Source organism: Mesitornis unicolor, unplaced genomic scaffold (assembly GCF_000695765.1).
Source record: "Mesitornis unicolor isolate BGI_N332 unplaced genomic scaffold, ASM69576v1 scaffold22966, whole genome shotgun sequence".
Classification (NCBI taxonomy): Eukaryota; Metazoa; Chordata; class Aves; order Mesitornithiformes; family Mesitornithidae; genus Mesitornis; species Mesitornis unicolor.
The window spans coordinates 31,746-49,078 of record NW_010192003.1 but is presented as its reverse complement, the minus strand read 5'-3'; the positions used below and the strand labels follow the sequence as shown (position 1 = coordinate 49,078).

Below are 17,333 nucleotides of genomic sequence, written 5' to 3'. Positions count from 1 at the left end.
AGGCTGTTGGCACCAACACTGAATTCTGCCATAGCCGGTACAGATTCTCCCCATGCTCTTGGTAAGGATTTAATGGTATGGCAGAGAACACAAAGTTCAATATCTCAGACATGAGACACCATTTAGTTCTGTGTTGGGACTTGAAAAGGTCAATATCTGTTTACTGGAGGGCTGACTACTAAGAGGTTGAAAAGTCTGTGCTGAAGAGTGTTTCTACCAGAGAATACCAAGTTTATCTATAAATAAGCTCAACATGAGCAAGCAATGTGTGCTTGCAGCCCAGAAGGCCAGCCACATCCTGGGCTGCATCAAAAGAAGTGTGGCCAGCAGGGCAAGGGAGGTGATTCTATCCCTCTACTCTGCTCTGGTGAGACACCACCTGGAGTACTGCGTCCAGCTTTGGAGTCCCCAACACAAAAAGGACATCGAGCTGTTGGAGCAGGTCCAGAGGAGGGCCACAAAGATGATCAGAGGGCTGGAGCACCTCCTCTATGAGGGCTGACTGGGGCTGTTCAGCCTGGAGAAGAGAAGGCTCTGGGGGGACCTTATTGCGACCTTCCAGTTTCTGAAGGTGTCCTACAGGAAACCTGGGGAGGGACTTTTTACCAGGGCAGGTAGTGATAGAATGAGGAGGAATGGTTTTAAACTGGAAGAGGGTAGATTTAGACTAGATATTAGGAAGAAATTCTTTACTGTGAGGGTGGTGAGACACTGGCACAGGTTGCCCAGGGAAGTTGTGGATGCCCCCTCCCTGGAAGTGTTCAAGGTCAGGTTGGACAGGGCTTTGAGCAACCTGGTCTGGTGGGAGGTGTCCCTGCCCATGGCAGGGGGGTTGGACTGGATGACCTTTAAGGTCCTTTCCAACCCAAACCATTCTGTGATTCTTTAAGATCAATCGAGGCAGATCCCTGTCTGTCTCCTCATGGTACCCTACTGTAGCTTATGGACCAGAAGTCTCTTGTAGGCCACTTCACCATCATAAGTGTTGCATGTTTTGTCCAGTGGGTATATGGTGCTTTTTTTCATCCTCTGTTTCTTGTTTCTTCACCAGGTTCACCTGTTAGTTCCAAAAAGAAGTGTGTCTGAGCTCAAAGGTTCATCTCACAACAATTTGTAGAGCTGTGGGAAAGTATGGGAGACTTCAGATGGCTTAAGACAGTGTAAATTTCTGCTGCTGTGGAAAGGTGTGACCTACAGCTCCCATCCACCACTGGTACAGCAGTAGCATTTGCATGGTAATACAGCGAGTGCAAGTCATTCCTTGGGCTGACAGCTAACACAGACAGAAATAAACTTTGCTGCTGGCTGTGAAGCCACAGAAGTACCACTGCTGGCTGCAGGGAGAGAGGTTGGAAACTCAGGCCAAGAGCTAGATTAGGGCTAACCCTATTGGGGACAGAATTGGTTTGAATAAGGTAGTAATGAGTCTGCAGCATTAGAAAGAAATGACCTTTCTTTCTTTCTTGACAAGACTGTGAATAAAGTACTCGTGGAGGCTTGGGGAAATCAGATCTCTCCATCTTTTGTTTACTGAGTTTGGGGCAAAAATATTAATGTGGTGAGATGTTAATTGAAGGTAATTATATGACAGAGAACATTAAGGAGAATCTTTAATTATAATTTTGCAGTGCCACAGATATGATAGGTAAGAGGTTTTTTGTTCTTATGTCCCAGCCAATTTCTGTAAAAGTTATTTGCCAGATTTTGCCTCCTGTGCAAGTTCAGTATTTGACTGCAAGCTTTTACAAGATGAACAATAAATTAAGCTTTTCCTTTCACTGTGCTGTATTGTTCATTTCCATGTGCTGCTGAGTTGGTGCAACACAGCTATAGCAGTAATACTGAGTGTTCAGTATTCGTGTTGGAACTTGCGAGTTCTGCAAGCCCGAAACACTAGTTTTTGAAAAGCATAAAGTTAACGTAGCTGCAGGCTCTTTTGGTAAATATGACTAAAATTGAGAAGGTCATAATCATACTTTGTTATGGGAAGGATTACAGACCTGCCTTTTCTGAAGGGAAAATGATATTGATGTAGTCTAGTTTGTTATGGGAAAATAATGTAGAAAATGCCAGAGGCAGTGATTGCAGAATGGAAGATGTCACTGCTGTCTCAAAAGGCTGACATAGGGGAATGTGTATCGGTTTAAACTGCTCAAAATAACCTTTCCTGTGCACATCTCTTTAAACTAGGCCTTCAGTGAAGTGAAACTTAAAATTAGATAATAGTTTATTATGTCCTTGAAAATGTCTGCACAGCAGACCTATATGGAGGCAGTCAAGAGATTTTGCAAATCAAACTGCTTTCAAAATAACTGGGGATTTTTTTGTCATTGCAAGCAACTCTTGTTGTTCCTGTAGCTAAGAAAATAGCGCATTTTTTAGTTGTTCTGTATTCCAGATAGGAGGGGACACCAGGAGGTCTCTAGTCCAAAACCCCGCTCAGAGTGGGATCACTTCTGAGATCAGACTAGAATTCCAGCATTTCACTTAGTTCGGTCTCAAGTTTTTGAAAATTATCATCATATGCACAATATTTCTGGTATGTCGTGTTGTCACGAAGCAGTAAGGTCTTCCTCTGAAATAACTCTGCAAAAAGTTTCTTTGTCTTACCCAAAAGTGCGTCTGTCTTACTAAATAGCTCTCTTAATTTGCTTGTAAGACATTATTTATTTATTTTTTTAATGAAGTAGTACTGATTTCTGGCACCGTGTGTGTATACAGTGCAATATTTTATTTAAAAGAAGAAAACATCTGATAAAATACACTGGCTGTATTGAAGAGAGAAGTGCTCTGTGAACAGCGGCTGTGCTGCAGCTTGCTGCATGCAGAGGTGGGTTAATGGAGTGCTTCTGCAAGGGTGCCAACGTTTATTACATCTTCTAAAGAGACAGCGCTTTTCAACATCAGCTTCAGTCTTCTATGTTTTATGTGTATGCCTGTCATCTCTTGTCTTAATTTAACCATGTAGCATGCTGGGGGATGACTAAGAATGGTCGACAGTGCCCAAATATTTCTGTGGTCTTCCTTTTCACATCAGGGTTAAGTATACCACTGTGCACACTTCTAAGGGCTGCAGCTCTTGCCCTAGTCAAAGAGATCTCTCTTTCCAATTGTAAGAGCAGAATGAGCTTCAAAATGAGTTACGTTTTTATTTGCATAGTTGATTGGGAAAGTTTAGAGGTTCGTGGGGTAGGAGATAGTTCCTACAAGTTCTAGCAAAGTTACAAGAGTGAAAAACCAACTAGCTCTATATGCAGCTTTTCTACATAGGTAGCTACTTTCCTTACCCTTCTGACATTTTGTAATGTTACACAGCACCACTTCTGTTTGTGAAATGAATTAAAAAAACTTTTATACTGTATGAAAAATCCTTTATACTGATGGCATTTATTCTTATGTTCATACAGGAAAATGTGTGTTGCTATTTAACATCCTTATAACTTTGCCTGCATTGAGAAAGATGTATAACCTGAGTACCTTGTGAAGTTGAAACAAAGCGAAGTTAGTATATAGGCAAATACACTAAAGAGTGTAAGAGTACTGTCTTGGTTCACAGAAGAAGTAGCTAGTACAGTGTTTTTAATACAGCTTTTGTCAGAAAAATTGTTTGTGATGCTTCATAATTTGTGTATGTTCCTTTTAAGTACTGCCCAGTGAATGTTTGTAAACCATACATCTGAATATTTCATACTGCATTAGTGTTGTAGCATCTGTTAAATCCCACAGAATTCTTCTTAGGACGATTTGGACTTGCACTGTAACTGCAGTACTGTTGGCAAAACAGTGTCTTTTTAAACATGCATATTTTCTGCCTCCCAAGTAGTGCCTCCTGTTAATTACAAGACTGGCCTTCAAGCACTTAAGAAGTTAGACTTTTCCCACTTCGATTTGCATTAACAAAATTGACTCTGTTCCTGTTTTTAGGATGTTAATTATGTTGCTGCTGATGTCATGGTCAGGAATACATTCAGATCTCACAGAAGGTTTACTATGTTGTTGCTCTTTGGGAAAGCAGAGGAGGTAAATAGGAAGTCTCTGTGTGAGTTATTTGAGTAAAAAGATACAGATGTTTACAAATAGAAAGTAGATTATTACTTTTATAGTATAAGCAAACTCTAAATTCTGCAGGAATGTCACCTTCAGACAACTATGAACATGTTTTACTTATGTGAACTATATTTTCCCCAAGACTTTTTTACTATTGAGACTATAGATGTTAAGCATCTTCTTTCCTTTCTTTGACAGGAAATTCTGGTGGTTAAAGATCATGGCAACCATAGAGGAACTGGCCCATCAAATTATTGAACAGCAAATGGGAGAGGTACATAAATTTTGAGTCCTATTTAAGAGACATTGAATAATAACATGTATAGACTGCTGTGTGAAAACCAAAATCACAAGAGAATATAATTTTCAGTAGGCCCAAATCTTCTGGAGACTCTCCCATGGAAGACCAGAAGAACTTAATATTTCCGTTTTAAAGTCATGCTGCAAAGTCTTTTTTGCCAAAGTTTTCCCCACAGAAATGAAGCTAAGGAAAATGTAGCAGTGTTTCCAGTAAGTGACTGGCTGTTCGGCTCTGCTTTTTGGTCCTGTAGTGACTTTCACAGGGCCGTCAGCTTGCACAATTGCTTTGCTCACTTTCAGTTACAAAATTTACAATCAAGATTGTTGTCAGCACATAGTTTTTACTTTCCAGTTAAGCGATGGCTTCAGTTGTAATTTCTGTCTTCACTAGTAAAGGTTTACCATGCTCGTCACTGTAAAATAGTTGTTGGTGTTTGATATAAGTCAAAAGGAAGATTGAACTCTTGTTTCTGCTAAATTTTGGGTTCCATTTTCTGTAACCTGTGTGCAGAATCTGTGTACTGCAGCCAGAGAACTTCCAGAGATGCACAGGTGGTTTGGGAGTGTGGATAAGAGTATACATTCTTATCTACAGGGTTTCGTCATAGCACAGTCTATTTAAAAGTAGGACTGATTTAAATTAGATAGAAGCAGTAATGTATTTATCTTAAATAAATGGTATTTTTTAGGTTGAAAGATCCACTCTTGGTTTCTTGTCTAGACATAGACTTGCTTTTCAAATAATTTTAGTTCCTCTCAGTCTTGATTTCAAATAGGAAAATAGGAAGGATGAGGAGAGGACAGGACCATTAATTCTATTCTGTATAAATTCTTACAGCTTTTATTGTAGCATCTGAGCGTTGCTAAGGCTTTGTCAAAGGACACAACTGGTTTAGAATGTTAGGAGTTGGAAGGGACCTCATAAGGGAGATGCTCCACTCCCTCAGTCAACTTAGTGGCTCTGTGCTGGACTCTTCCAAGCAATTCCCTGTCCTTCTTGAACTGAGGGGCCCAGAACTGAACACAATATTCCAGATGTGGTCTCACCAGGGCAGAGTAGAGGGGGAGGAGAACCTCTCTCAAACTACTGACCCCCCCCCTCCTGATACACCCCAGGATGCCGTTGGCCTTCTTGGCCACAAGGGCACAGTGCTGGCTCATGGTCATGCTGCTGTCCACCAACACCCCCAGGTCCCTTTCCCCTGGGCTGCTCCCCAGCATATCAGTCCCCAGCCTATACTGGTACATGGCGTTGTTCTTTCCCAGATGCAGGACTCTATACTTGCCCTTGCTGAATTTCATTAAATTTCTTCCTGCCCAACTCTCCAGCCTGTCCGGGTCTCACTGAATGGCAGCACAGCCTTCTGGAGTGCCAGCCACTCCTCCCAGTTTTGTGTCGTCAGCAAACTTGCTGACAGTGCACTCTGTTCCCTCGTCCAGGTCGTTGATGAAGAGATTGAATAGTACTGGTCCCAGTACCAACCCCTGGGGGACTCCACTAGATACAGGTCTCCAACTGGACTCTGTCCCATTGATCACAACTCTCTGACTTTTTGCCTTCAACCAGTTCACAGTCCACCCCCTCTACCTGATCATCTAGACCACGCATTCTCAGTTTAGCTGTGAGGATGCTATGGGAGACAGTGTCAGATGCTTTACTGAAATCAAGATAGACCACATCCACTGCCCTACCAGCACCTGTCCACGTGGTTATGTCCTCAGTATGTGATGAATGGTGTTTTCTTTCTCTAACTTGTCCTCCTTACAGGTGAGAATGGCACCTGTAATGTAATTTTCTTTTGGTAATATAATTCCTTGTGGAGGTCTAAAGAGGGCCATATTTTCTGTTGTTTTTTTGAAAGTACAGGCTAGTCATAGCCAGCTGAAGTGTGTGTTTCACTCCAAAAAGAGGATGGTGTGATGGTGGCGTTCAGCCTCTGTGAGGGTTGTTTCTCAGCTTCATAATGTGATTCCATGAGACACTGAGCTGCCTTAGCATCTCAGTGCCTTACTGGGCAGCAGTGAGGTTTAAGCATTTCCTAGTCTTCACGTAGCCACTCACTCTCATGCTGTGCCAGTCTTGCTCACGTCAGCTCAGTGTGTCATTGTCTGGTGGACAAAACTGGAACAAAAATGATGAGATAGCGGAAGAAGAGCTTCTTCCGAGCTGGGGTCAGTTTCTGTACCTGGTACAAGGTGCAGCCCAACCTAGCACATGGTTAAAAGGACTGAAGAGCATCACCCAGAGCAGTTCAATGTGGGGCTCTGTAAGCTGAAATTACTGTCAGAGTAATGACAGTAACGACTCCTTGCAGGAGTGCAGTGCCTGAAAGGTGCAGTCAGCAAGCAAAGTGGCCTTACAGGCGCCTTTGTGCAGTATCTTGCATTCTTACCTATCTGTACAAACCTACCAGCTGTAACTGCTTGGTGGTGTTCCTATTCAATGTAAGCATTCAAAACCATGGTTTAAGGTCTAGGGAACTTCAGCAGTGTTTTTGCTAGCATTTGTAATTCTCTTGAATGTTGAGATAGTCTTAATTAAATTTACAAGAAAAATTCACATGAGTAGAACATGAAAGGAGAAAGACAACTGTTCCCATTCTGAAGAGAGAGTGCTCCAGTGTCTCATTGAAATAATGGTCAGGATTGTTCTGTGACCCAGGTTTTGATTTCTTTATGATATTAATTCTTGTTCATGAAGCATTTTAAACCACAAAATTATCAGAAATGATTGTATGATGATGTTCACAAACATTTTTGTTAGTTTAGGGCGTTTTTGCATAAAAGCAAAACTTGCTTAGAAGAATAATTTACAGCCGTGCCAATATGGAGCATCGCACAATGTTAATCTTTTCTCAGACTCTGCCAAATGCTAATCATCTTTTGCTGAGTGTGAGGTAATTCAGATTCCTGCATCAAGATCAGATTCCTTGATTCATGTAGGGAAGGTGTCTCAAAAGAGCCTGCAGCAATCTTCTTTCTTTAATCTGTGGTTGGGTACACTAAGTGTATGGTGGTTTGTTTCCACAGTCCTACAAGGTAAAAGTAACGGAGAAAAAAAAATGCACATTTGTTGAAACAGAGTCTGTCATACACATACAAAATATGATTTTTAACAAATATTGTGGTTGTTCTTATCAGTATTTTTTTAAACTGCAATAAAAAAATGATTTCTGTAGTAAAACTGTTGACATTTTGTAGTATTTGAAGAACAGTTTCACCTTACACGACATGTAGATCATGGCATTTTCAGGGAGCAAACGTGAAACAGTCCTGGAATATGTAGCTTATTTTGTAAAGCAAATATAAATTCACGTAAAATTCAAATTGCCTGTAGATCACCATGTGTACATGTCATCTGAAAGGCTGATGCAGAATTTTAGTGCTTGAAAGGATGTCTCAAACCATAGATGTTGCTGTATAGTGAACGCTTCTTTGTCTTTACTTAAGCAAAGAAGCGGATGAACTGTGTGAATATGGAAAGTATACATACTCATGAAAAATCAGTTATTTTTAGAAAGCGGTGTTTGAAAATGGCTTGGGCAGTGGTTTGACAAGCATTTCTTTTGGTGCTGCTGGCAGCTTAAGCGATCCCCCCAGCAGCTTAATCCCGCTCTCTCCTTTGCTCTGATGCATCTGCTTCTGCGCGTTGTGGAGATCTGGATTGAAGGTTTGGTCTGTGCTAAGAATAGCCTCTGTCTGTCTGTCTGTCTGCTGGGCTGCTTTCTAACCTGCATCAGTGTCCTATTCCAGATCACTGAATAACTAACCAACCAGTTTTACCTGCCAAGCTGAAGGTATAGGAGCGAGTGGGTTATAATTGCTGAGACTGGTACCAAAAGTAATGCCTTTTCAGGTAAAATTAAAAAAAAAAACTTCAAAAAAAAGTCAAAATCAGCTTAGGCTGATGGGAGCTTGTATTTCTGCTGTAAGGGGAAGACTTACCCACCACTCCTTCCACTTCCCGTGCTCACCTTCAGCTTTGTGTTCTCACCTCCCTTCTGCTGGTGCTACCGTTTACATGGTGGTATGGTTGCAAAATCAGGAAGCTGATCTAGGAGGAGCAAAAAAGCTCTCAACCTGTTATGAAACAGTGCCTTTACTGCGACACAGATAGATATTCTCTGTATTAACTCCTGGGGGGGATAGGGGGAGAGGTAGTTGAATATGAACATTATTACAATGGTGTAAATACTGGGAATTATTATTAATGCAGAATTGCAGGATGTTCCAGAGTTTTTAAGCTGCAAAAAGTTTGGGGATTTACTTGGGAATTTAAAACAAAAAATTCAGTTTGAAGGTATCTGTAAACTCTCTGAAGACAAACTTGCTTTCTACTACAAAAAGTCTGGCCTTTCTGGTAAAGCATCTGAAATAGCAGCTGTACTCCTTAATTTTTATTGACAAATAAGGTAATGAGTAATACCTTCCCCCATATACCTTTGGCTATAGTATGTGAAGAATTTTTAAACTGTTGGTAATCGTTAAAACACTTCCACAAATTGTGTCTGAGAGCATTCACAGAGATTTAAATTAGTTTTAAGATGCACTGCTTGCCAACTTCATGTATTTCATTAATTTTCTTTAAATTTCTTGATTGTTCGCTAGTATGATAGTTCCCCAACAGAATTTTAACAGAAAAACAGGACAGAAAATGCCAGTTGCTGTGTTTCCACAGCAAAAATTCTTTTGTAACTTTAACTAAGCCATTAAGGTAAAAGTATTTTAGTGTAAATGTGGCGCAGCTGTGATGAAAGGTATTTTGTCTCATGAACATCAACAGTAATAAATATTCAGTCTGATTGACTTACATGGACTTGTCTACAATGTATTGTTTTATTTAACATGTTTCTAAATTTCACATTGGAAAGTATTTCAAAATGGGTTTAAAACAGTGAAACAAACAGACTTCTCTAACTAGCAAAAATAAACTATTAAATGAGATTACAAGCATTTGCATTCCTTATCCAGTGTCAGACTTTCTATAGCCTTGTGCAGAGAAATCAGCAGTTGGTGAAGCCTTAGGGTTTCATCCATTAAGGCAGTGTGTCCATCCTTAAGAATATCCACTGTCAGTCAGTCCATTACATTTGTTTCTTCTTTTTAGGTTACCCGTTCCCAGGGAGCTGTTACACAAACACTAATGGATGGGACACCACAGCGAATACAGATTGTCCCTGCAGACTCAGGCCTTTCTTTGCCACAACGTATACAGGTATGCTTCATCTGATATATTTTAAAAGCAGAGATGATCTCTTTATTTCTGACAGTTTTCACGGTTGGTTCTTTTTTATTTGTGTTACATTATTTGCTTGAATGTAAATATTCAGCCCTGGGTGGCAGAGACCATTTCTATATAAACAGAAATAAAACATCGTTCCAGTGTTTCCTCCTTTTTTTTCTTCTTTTTTTCCTCCTAAGAATTTTAAGATTACAAAAAAATATAACCACTGAACAGAAAAATAGTTTTCCCAATGCTGTAATGATACTGCTCTTTAAAGGCTGAATAATTTTTAGATTTGCTAATTCAGCTGAGGCGTTGGAACATTCTTACACTTTGGAGCAGGATGGGAGGGAGATACTGCATTGAATCATTGAAACAAGTCATGAAAAAGTGCAAGGCAAACCTGATGCCTGAGAAGGATACTGGTTTTTGGTTGTCCCAACCGATGTCCTGGTATGCTAATTCACAGTGGCCAGGTAATGTGCCCTTAAGAGAGGGTATGAAGTTTTTGGCAATTTAAGTAGTTAAATCAACATAGATATGGAGATTAGGATGATTTAGGGAATGGAATTTTGTATTTTATCCCCTAAAAGTCAATGAAAGTCCTTGCAAACATTTTATTTTTAAATTTCATCCTAGAGAAAAATATCAACTGCAGAATAAATTTAAAAAATATTCTCAGATATATGTTGTTGCATACAAAAACACTCATTTAAGCGAGCCGGCTGCTGGTATAATTTTGGCTGCTTTTGCTGGCTTCACTTTTCAGCATTTTCCACTGTTTTTTCCTGTTTTGGTGCATTGCGTTCAAACTTTCAGCCTTCTAAGACTCTTCACAACCACCCCCCATCCATGATCTTTTGTTTTGTTGTATCACTCTCTGCCTGTGCTCTAGCCATGGTACCAGTCGTATCTGTCCAGTAGATCTCTATTCTTTCAGATACTTCCACTCCTTTTCTATCTGTTGTGTACAACTGTACCTTTTATTAACTCATTCATCTAATCAATTAACCACCATCTCTTTATCCTCTTCTCATTGTCAATACCTGTATGCTGTAACGTCCCTGTAGTGTGAAGTCATTTAATGTGATTTCAGCATCAGGGTCTGGATGTGGGACGAGGACATACAAACCTGTGAGCCTTCCTTGCTGAGCAGTGGGACAGTTGTGTTGGTTCCAAGCCAGTGGCAGACTCCTAGCCTGTGTGTGTCATTTTTTTGTGGGGGGAGCACTCCTTTTGGTTAGGCATTGTAATTACTGCAAAGATGATGAACATAGAAGAGTTGTATTTCTAGGTATGTGGACCTTTATGTAGTTTTTCGTCATCTCAGGTAGCTGGAAGTTCACTTGTTTGTAACCCAGCTACTCTGTCCCTTGTCTTTTCTCTCCACGCTCAAATTCTCGGTTCAAAACAGATGGTAAGCGCTTTGAGGCAGTGGTTGCCTCTTGGTACATGTGGAGCAACACTCAGTCCAATGGCATCCTTCCTGCAACAGGCATCTACAAACACGTCACCAGTATAAATAATAATAAATTAGATACAAGAGGGAACTTGGTAATGAAAACTTTCCTCAAAGCAGAATATATGTGAAGAGTAAAGTAGGAACAAATACATCTCAGTGAGGTGTTCAAAATAAATGTTAAATTGATTAATTTTGAGTTTATATTTTAAACCAGTGTTTTTTCCTTTTTTAATTGCTGTTAAATGCACATAGAGAATTATCTGAAAACTTGGAAGTACAAAATCCTCAGTAAAACGTTCTTTAAAACATGTTTCATTAGTCACCCTTTTTAAGGAATGTTAACGTTTTGTTTCCCTAGGGTAAAAGTTAAATGTCACATTTGTTGGTGAACAGGCATTTCGGTTCAAAACCAGCTCTGGTATAAGCAGATGGATTAGCTCTCTGTGTTTAGACTTTTTTTTTTTTCTAAAATAGCACAGAATTATTGAGACATTTACTTTATTGAAATGATGTTCAAATGGAAGTCAAAATTTGTTAACAGGCAGGGCTTAAAAGCAATGAAGGAAACTACTGTCCTCCATTATTATCAGGATGCTTTGACGAAGTACATGGAGGAAAGTGGATTTTTAAGCCAACAGTCCTGAATTAATATAGTCCTGGTTTATAACATGATCCCTTTAGCAACACTGAGTTTCAGATTATTAAGAAACATAATGTGTTGTCACTGAGCCCTGATGGATTCCCTTGAGAAGTTAAGTGGTTTTCTTTTTCTCTCTGATCATTTTTTTGTGTGTCTTATCTCAATATTTAGATATTGCAAGTTGTTATTCTTTGAGGGTCTGCTCCACTTTCAGAGTCCCATTGCAATTGAGGTGAAGTTTTTGCAGGTGTATGACCATAAGAGGTCAGCTGCAGACATACTCTGCTTAATTGCAGACTGAATAACTTTGAATGGTTATTAACATAAGACTATACCCACCATATCACCGAGTGAAAACTTCATGGGCATCCCCCTAGAACTGCAGGAGGAGGCCAGCTGAAGAAGTGGGACACTGTTCAATAGGGGGTGAAGTGAGCTGTGTCTAGTAGCAATGGTTCTTCTACCTACTGTCCTGCCATATTTTTCTACAAGTATATACCTTTTAAAAATGCAAGGCTGGACTATAATATGAAAGCAGATAATTTAGCATATATATAAAAATTAATTTCAACTTTAATTCCAATTTGTATCTTCACTCTTTGTGACATGCTGTATTTCCAGTTAGTTTTATACTATGTATAAACCTAACTAGATAAAATATATGCCTTTTTGATGTACATCCAGTTGCACTTTTAAGTTTTGATAGTGAGGCAGACTTTAAATAGGAGTATCTTTTAAAGAGCAGGTCTGGAAATTCAAGAAGCAGCACAATCCTCTGTGTTTGGCTTTTGTACATGCATGCACCCTGTTGCTGATAACCTGCATTGCATTTCTCCTAGTCCCGGTAAATTAAATGTGTTTGGAGAGAAATGGGAAGGGAACATCAGCTACTTTGAAGATAGCCAGAAATGACACAGGAGAAATAAAGATTATAAAATGAAGAAAACTGGAATGGAAGGAAAAAGTTAAGCAAAGAGGGGAATTAAAAGGGCAAGGAAGTTTGGCTTCTAGAGAATATACGACCAGCAGACAGGAACTGAGAGGAGAAATGAGGGACTGCTGTAGTCATTTGTGGTCCTGGATATGTGGATATCTGAGAAAACTGAATGGAAATCCCTGTATTAACCCTGTTGATAACTATTGTGGGGGTTTTACGTTGTCTTCCCACCCTGTACCCTAAATCCTTATGATAATTTATGTTGTTTTCTTATATCTTTAGTGTCTGGAATTTTATCACCTTACTTGGACTTCTCTCTTAAACAAACGTTTAATTATGTTTTGCAGAGAAAAAAATTGAAATTTGATCCATAAAAATGTTAATAGCAAAAGGCCACCAGAAGGAAACACGTTCCTTTTGTGTATTTTGAAATTCATAATTACTGAATATTTGAAGGTGGCCATATGGATTTATATCTGCTGAACTATTGAACATTTAGAGAAAGTAATAATCTAGTTTTGAAGGTGCAATACCAAAGTTGATAAAGACTTGTGTGAAATTAGATCTCCTTCAGTTTCTTTGTGCCTGTTCTCCACCTAGAAAATATAATTAATACTGCTGCCCTAATGACATTAACTAAATTATGATGAGTGCTAGATTATGATATAAATAATTTAATCAGTAATAAGGACCATATAAATGTTAGGTATGGATAGATGGACCTAAATGTTTGGTTATAGGTAAAAAAAGTCAGTTTGAGCTATTTTATTGATTTGTCATTCAAAAACAGTTCACAGGGAGTGATCTTCGTAGGATGATTCTCCTTAGTCTCCAGAATAAACCAGCGAGTTTTCCGTGTAGACATTCTGATGGAGAAAGGCAGGAAGTGACTAAAAGTGAGATTTGTAATGGAAGATGTATGGAATCTTGATTATTTTCTCTGAGGATTATAACCTTCTGACAAAGTTGGCAAAAAATGGAGGTCAGTGAAGGATTATTTAATAAAGTTGTGTCTTTGTGCTTGAAAATAGGGATAAAGTGGAAAAAGTGGTCTGTAGATCTGTTCTTGATTATGAAATGAAACATGAAAATAAGTTTTTCCTTACAAAAAAGCAAAAATGGCAGGAAGGGAGATTCTGTTTTACTTACTTTATTTAGGAATATATGTGTAAAAAATAGCTGCCCCCAAAATGAAGCCTATACACATATATACAGATGCAACAAGACTATTGCTTTTCTTGCTGTTTCATGCTTAATTTTTTCATTTGGAAGCCTACATTTGTGATTTTAGAAAGCTTCTTGTTAAGTAGCCAAATCTGGGAGGTGTTAAGCACTTCAGTGTGTTCAAAAATTAAGATATCTCATCACTTGACAGGTCCCAGGGCTGAGCTACAGATGTACCTGGAATTTTGGGTGCTAGAATTGTCAGGGGTTTCAGGTGTCGTAAAAGCACAGGCCAGTTGTAAAACTTGAGTATGAATTCAGGTTTTGACTTCAAACACCCTTGATTGAAGTGTGTTTCAGATACGATGAAAATCCAAGGTTTTGCCTGAGTTTGCTTCACTCTTGTGTGGCAGAGGGGAAGATGTTTCAGCTTCATAAATGTCAAAGGCAAAACTCCCGTTTTATTCAAGTGCCCACATCGGGCCCTGAAGGTGAACTTAAATACCATAACAATTTGAGATCAATGTATTATTAGATTGTCACAGATCAGCAGACGGGCCAGAAGATTCAGATTGTTACAGCACTTGATCAGAGCTCAGCAGGCAAGCAGTTCATCTTAACAAATGATGGCTCTACCCCAAGCAAGGTGATCCTTGCCAGACAAGATTCCACTCCAGGAAAAGTTATCCTAGCAACTCCAGATGCTGCAGGTGTCAACCAACTGTTTTTTGCATCCCCTGATATATCTGCACAACACATCCAGGTAGATAATACACTTTATTTCATCATTTTGGTTCAAATGGGATGAGAAGAGATGTTTTATTTCCAAATGTGTCTGTCTGCGTTCTCCTTTTTTGAGTGTTTTTAATGATATACTTTTCCTTGTATTAGGACTCAGTATGGATACTTAAAAGTTACTTTTAAATTTTTTCTGTAAATCTATTGCTTTTGAAATTTATACCCTGGCTCATGAGATTAGAATGGATACTGTTACTTTTATTGTCATTTCTAGCTCCTGCCGTACCAGCAGTCCTTTATTTCTGCTTCATTGCTTCATTCATCTGTTTTTCTATATTGTTGAAACATGCTTTTTTCTCCCTTGTCTTTATCACTTAACATTTCCTTCTGCTTGTTTTCCTTTTCGTGCACTGTTGTAACTACAGTTCAGCTGGGTGAATTGTTCTCCAAGGTAGTTTCTCCAATAGACTGTTCAGTAGGGAAGTTCATTACTCAGTAAGGGTGGGAAAATAACACTGAAGGTTTACTAATGTGAGATTGTAACTGCTTAGGGTTGTAACTACCTAAGCTGGTCCCTGGTGCCCCTTACTCCCATATGCATTATACATGCTGCTTCCTTAGTCCTCATCCTTCCAGACTTTCAAGTTTTGTGCCTCACATCCTCACATGGGAGGTATTTAAAAGACATGTAGTTGTGGCGCTTAGGGACATGGTGTAGTGGTGAAGTTGGCAGTGCTAGGTTAATGGTTGGACTCAATGGTCTTCAAGGTCTTTTTCAACCTAAGCAATTCCATTACTCTATGTCAAGGATGGGATGGCACTGGTGTAAACAGCATGAAGAACAAGCTTAGGAGACCTGGGAGATGTGAACTCCTTCAGCGTGAAGTAGGAGATAACTGCATTCCAGCTAAAGCGTAGTTATTACATATTGTTTACCCATGTACATTTATGCTGCTGTTAAAATATATCAGCGTGGTAGGCCAGGCAGCATTAGGATAGCTACAGTCCATTTAGTCCTGTATTTTATACAGAAACAGTTGCTTAAGGAAAAATATTCAAAACTGGACAAGTAAATAATGATCCTTCTGAGCATATCCTTTGACTCCCATTAGTTGATTGTTTGTTGAGCAACCTCCTGATTTGGAGATGGCAGTGAGAACATCATATTTGATAGCTGCCAGTAAAATTTAACAACCATTTTTGTATTTCTGTAGACTGTATATGCTTTGGTCTGTATAATACCCTGTAGTATAATTGTAACTTGTGCAGAGATTTGTTGATTTGATCTTCAGAGAGAACTATTCAATCAGACATCTCATGCACTATCAGAAACAGCTATAAAGGATTATATTGTTTTTATAAATAACTATTATATCCTCTTTCAGGTAATCTCTTTTCAGCTGAAGACCCCTAATCTTTTTAATTTGTGCTCTTCTGGGAGCCAGTCCACTGCTCTGATTCACAATTCATGTGTTGTGCATGCTTGAAACATATCTCTATTATATATGACTTACATATTTTTTTAAACTCACAAATCTTTGCAAATGGACATCCAGCATCCTTATTCCAAAGAATTTGATTTCTATGAATAGAGGAGCAGTTACAAAAGTCAATCCCATTGAGAGGCATTGAAGCATATTTAGTGGTATTGTACGTTTTGTATTTTAAGTAAAACTCAACAAAAGCATAAACCAGATCAGAAATGTGCCACACTGGTTTAAAGAGCAAAATTCAGTTATAGGGGATGTCTGGACAAAAAATGAAAAGCTCCAGTTCTGGTTGTGTGGTTTGGGCACAATAGGTTACTTTGAGAGACAACAAGAGTTTTCCGTTACTTTAGTTAGATTTTTCTGTGGTCAGTTAATATGTTTGGGTAGAGATTTTTTTCCCCCACTTAAATCTGGTGAAATAGAGTACCATTCATTTGTTGTTCAACTGCATCCTCTTTGGCATCTTTCATATTTTCTCCTCTAAATGATGTTTTCATCTGCAATTTCACCTTTTTTGTTGTTCTTCTGTAGCCATCACGTGAAATGCCCGTTCATTTCCTGTGCAAAATACCTCTCCTTTATTGCGTCTTAGCTTTACATTGACTCATTTGGTAAGGCTTCTTTTCCCATCATCTGTTCCACCTTCAGTGATTCTTCTTCATGTTAATAATCAATTTTTATTCTTCATGTTCGAGGTCAGTTGATGAGTTCTCTGAGTCTGGGACTTTTCTCTCCTCATGGGCCAAATTCTGTAGTCCTTCCTTATGTGGAACTTCCCATTTCAGTGCTTGTTTCATTTATGAAAGGACGTAGAATTTGTTTCTATATATTTTGTATAATATCATGAAAAGACATAATGTTAATAATGGAAATTAGGAAGGAATGAAAGGTTAATATTAACTCATCAGTATTATTTTTCTTAAAAAGATATTATATTAAAAGAAGACTTAATAGGTAAATCTCTGAGACAGTATTGTTAACTGAGACTAACTAGAAAGAAGTATGCATGTTAAACATTCCCATATATATTGTCTATACTTATCATGAAAAGACATAATGTTAATAATGGAAATTAGGAAGGAATGAAAGGTTAATATTAACTCATCAGTATTATTTTTCTTAAAAAGATATTATATTAAAAGAAGACTTAATAGGTAAATCTCTGAGACAGTATTGTTAACTGAGACTAACTAGAAAGAAGTATGCATGTTAAACATTCCCATATATATTGTCTATACTAAGTGATTTCTTAATTTTCTCTGTAGAAGACAGGGTACTCTCCCTTTCGGTAAGTTATCTTTCTTGTCATCAGACGTCCTGAAGCAGGAAAG

The 17,333-nt window shown here is 38.7% G+C and overlaps 1 protein-coding gene across 2 annotated transcripts in view; it reads left to right on the top strand.

Moving 5' to 3' along the window:
- The first annotated feature begins 1,045 nt into the window (after window positions 1-1,045).
- The window catches only part of NR2C1 (nuclear receptor subfamily 2, group C, member 1), a 35,979-nt gene continuing 19,691 nt past the window's right edge, over window positions 1,046-17,333 (top strand). The window contains exons 1-4 of one of the 2 annotated variants that reach the window (XM_010186926.1): window positions 1,048-1,235; window positions 4,246-4,321; window positions 9,455-9,562; window positions 14,310-14,537. In XM_010186926.1, the coding sequence (XP_010185228.1) occupies window positions 4,268-4,321; window positions 9,455-9,562; window positions 14,310-14,537 (390 nt within the window). In that variant the 5' untranslated portion in view covers window positions 1,048-1,235; window positions 4,246-4,267. Of the gene's footprint in view, window positions 1,236-4,245; window positions 4,322-9,454; window positions 9,563-14,309; window positions 14,538-17,333 lie in introns of both variants that reach the window. The other variant, XM_010186927.1, reaches the window with a different exon arrangement.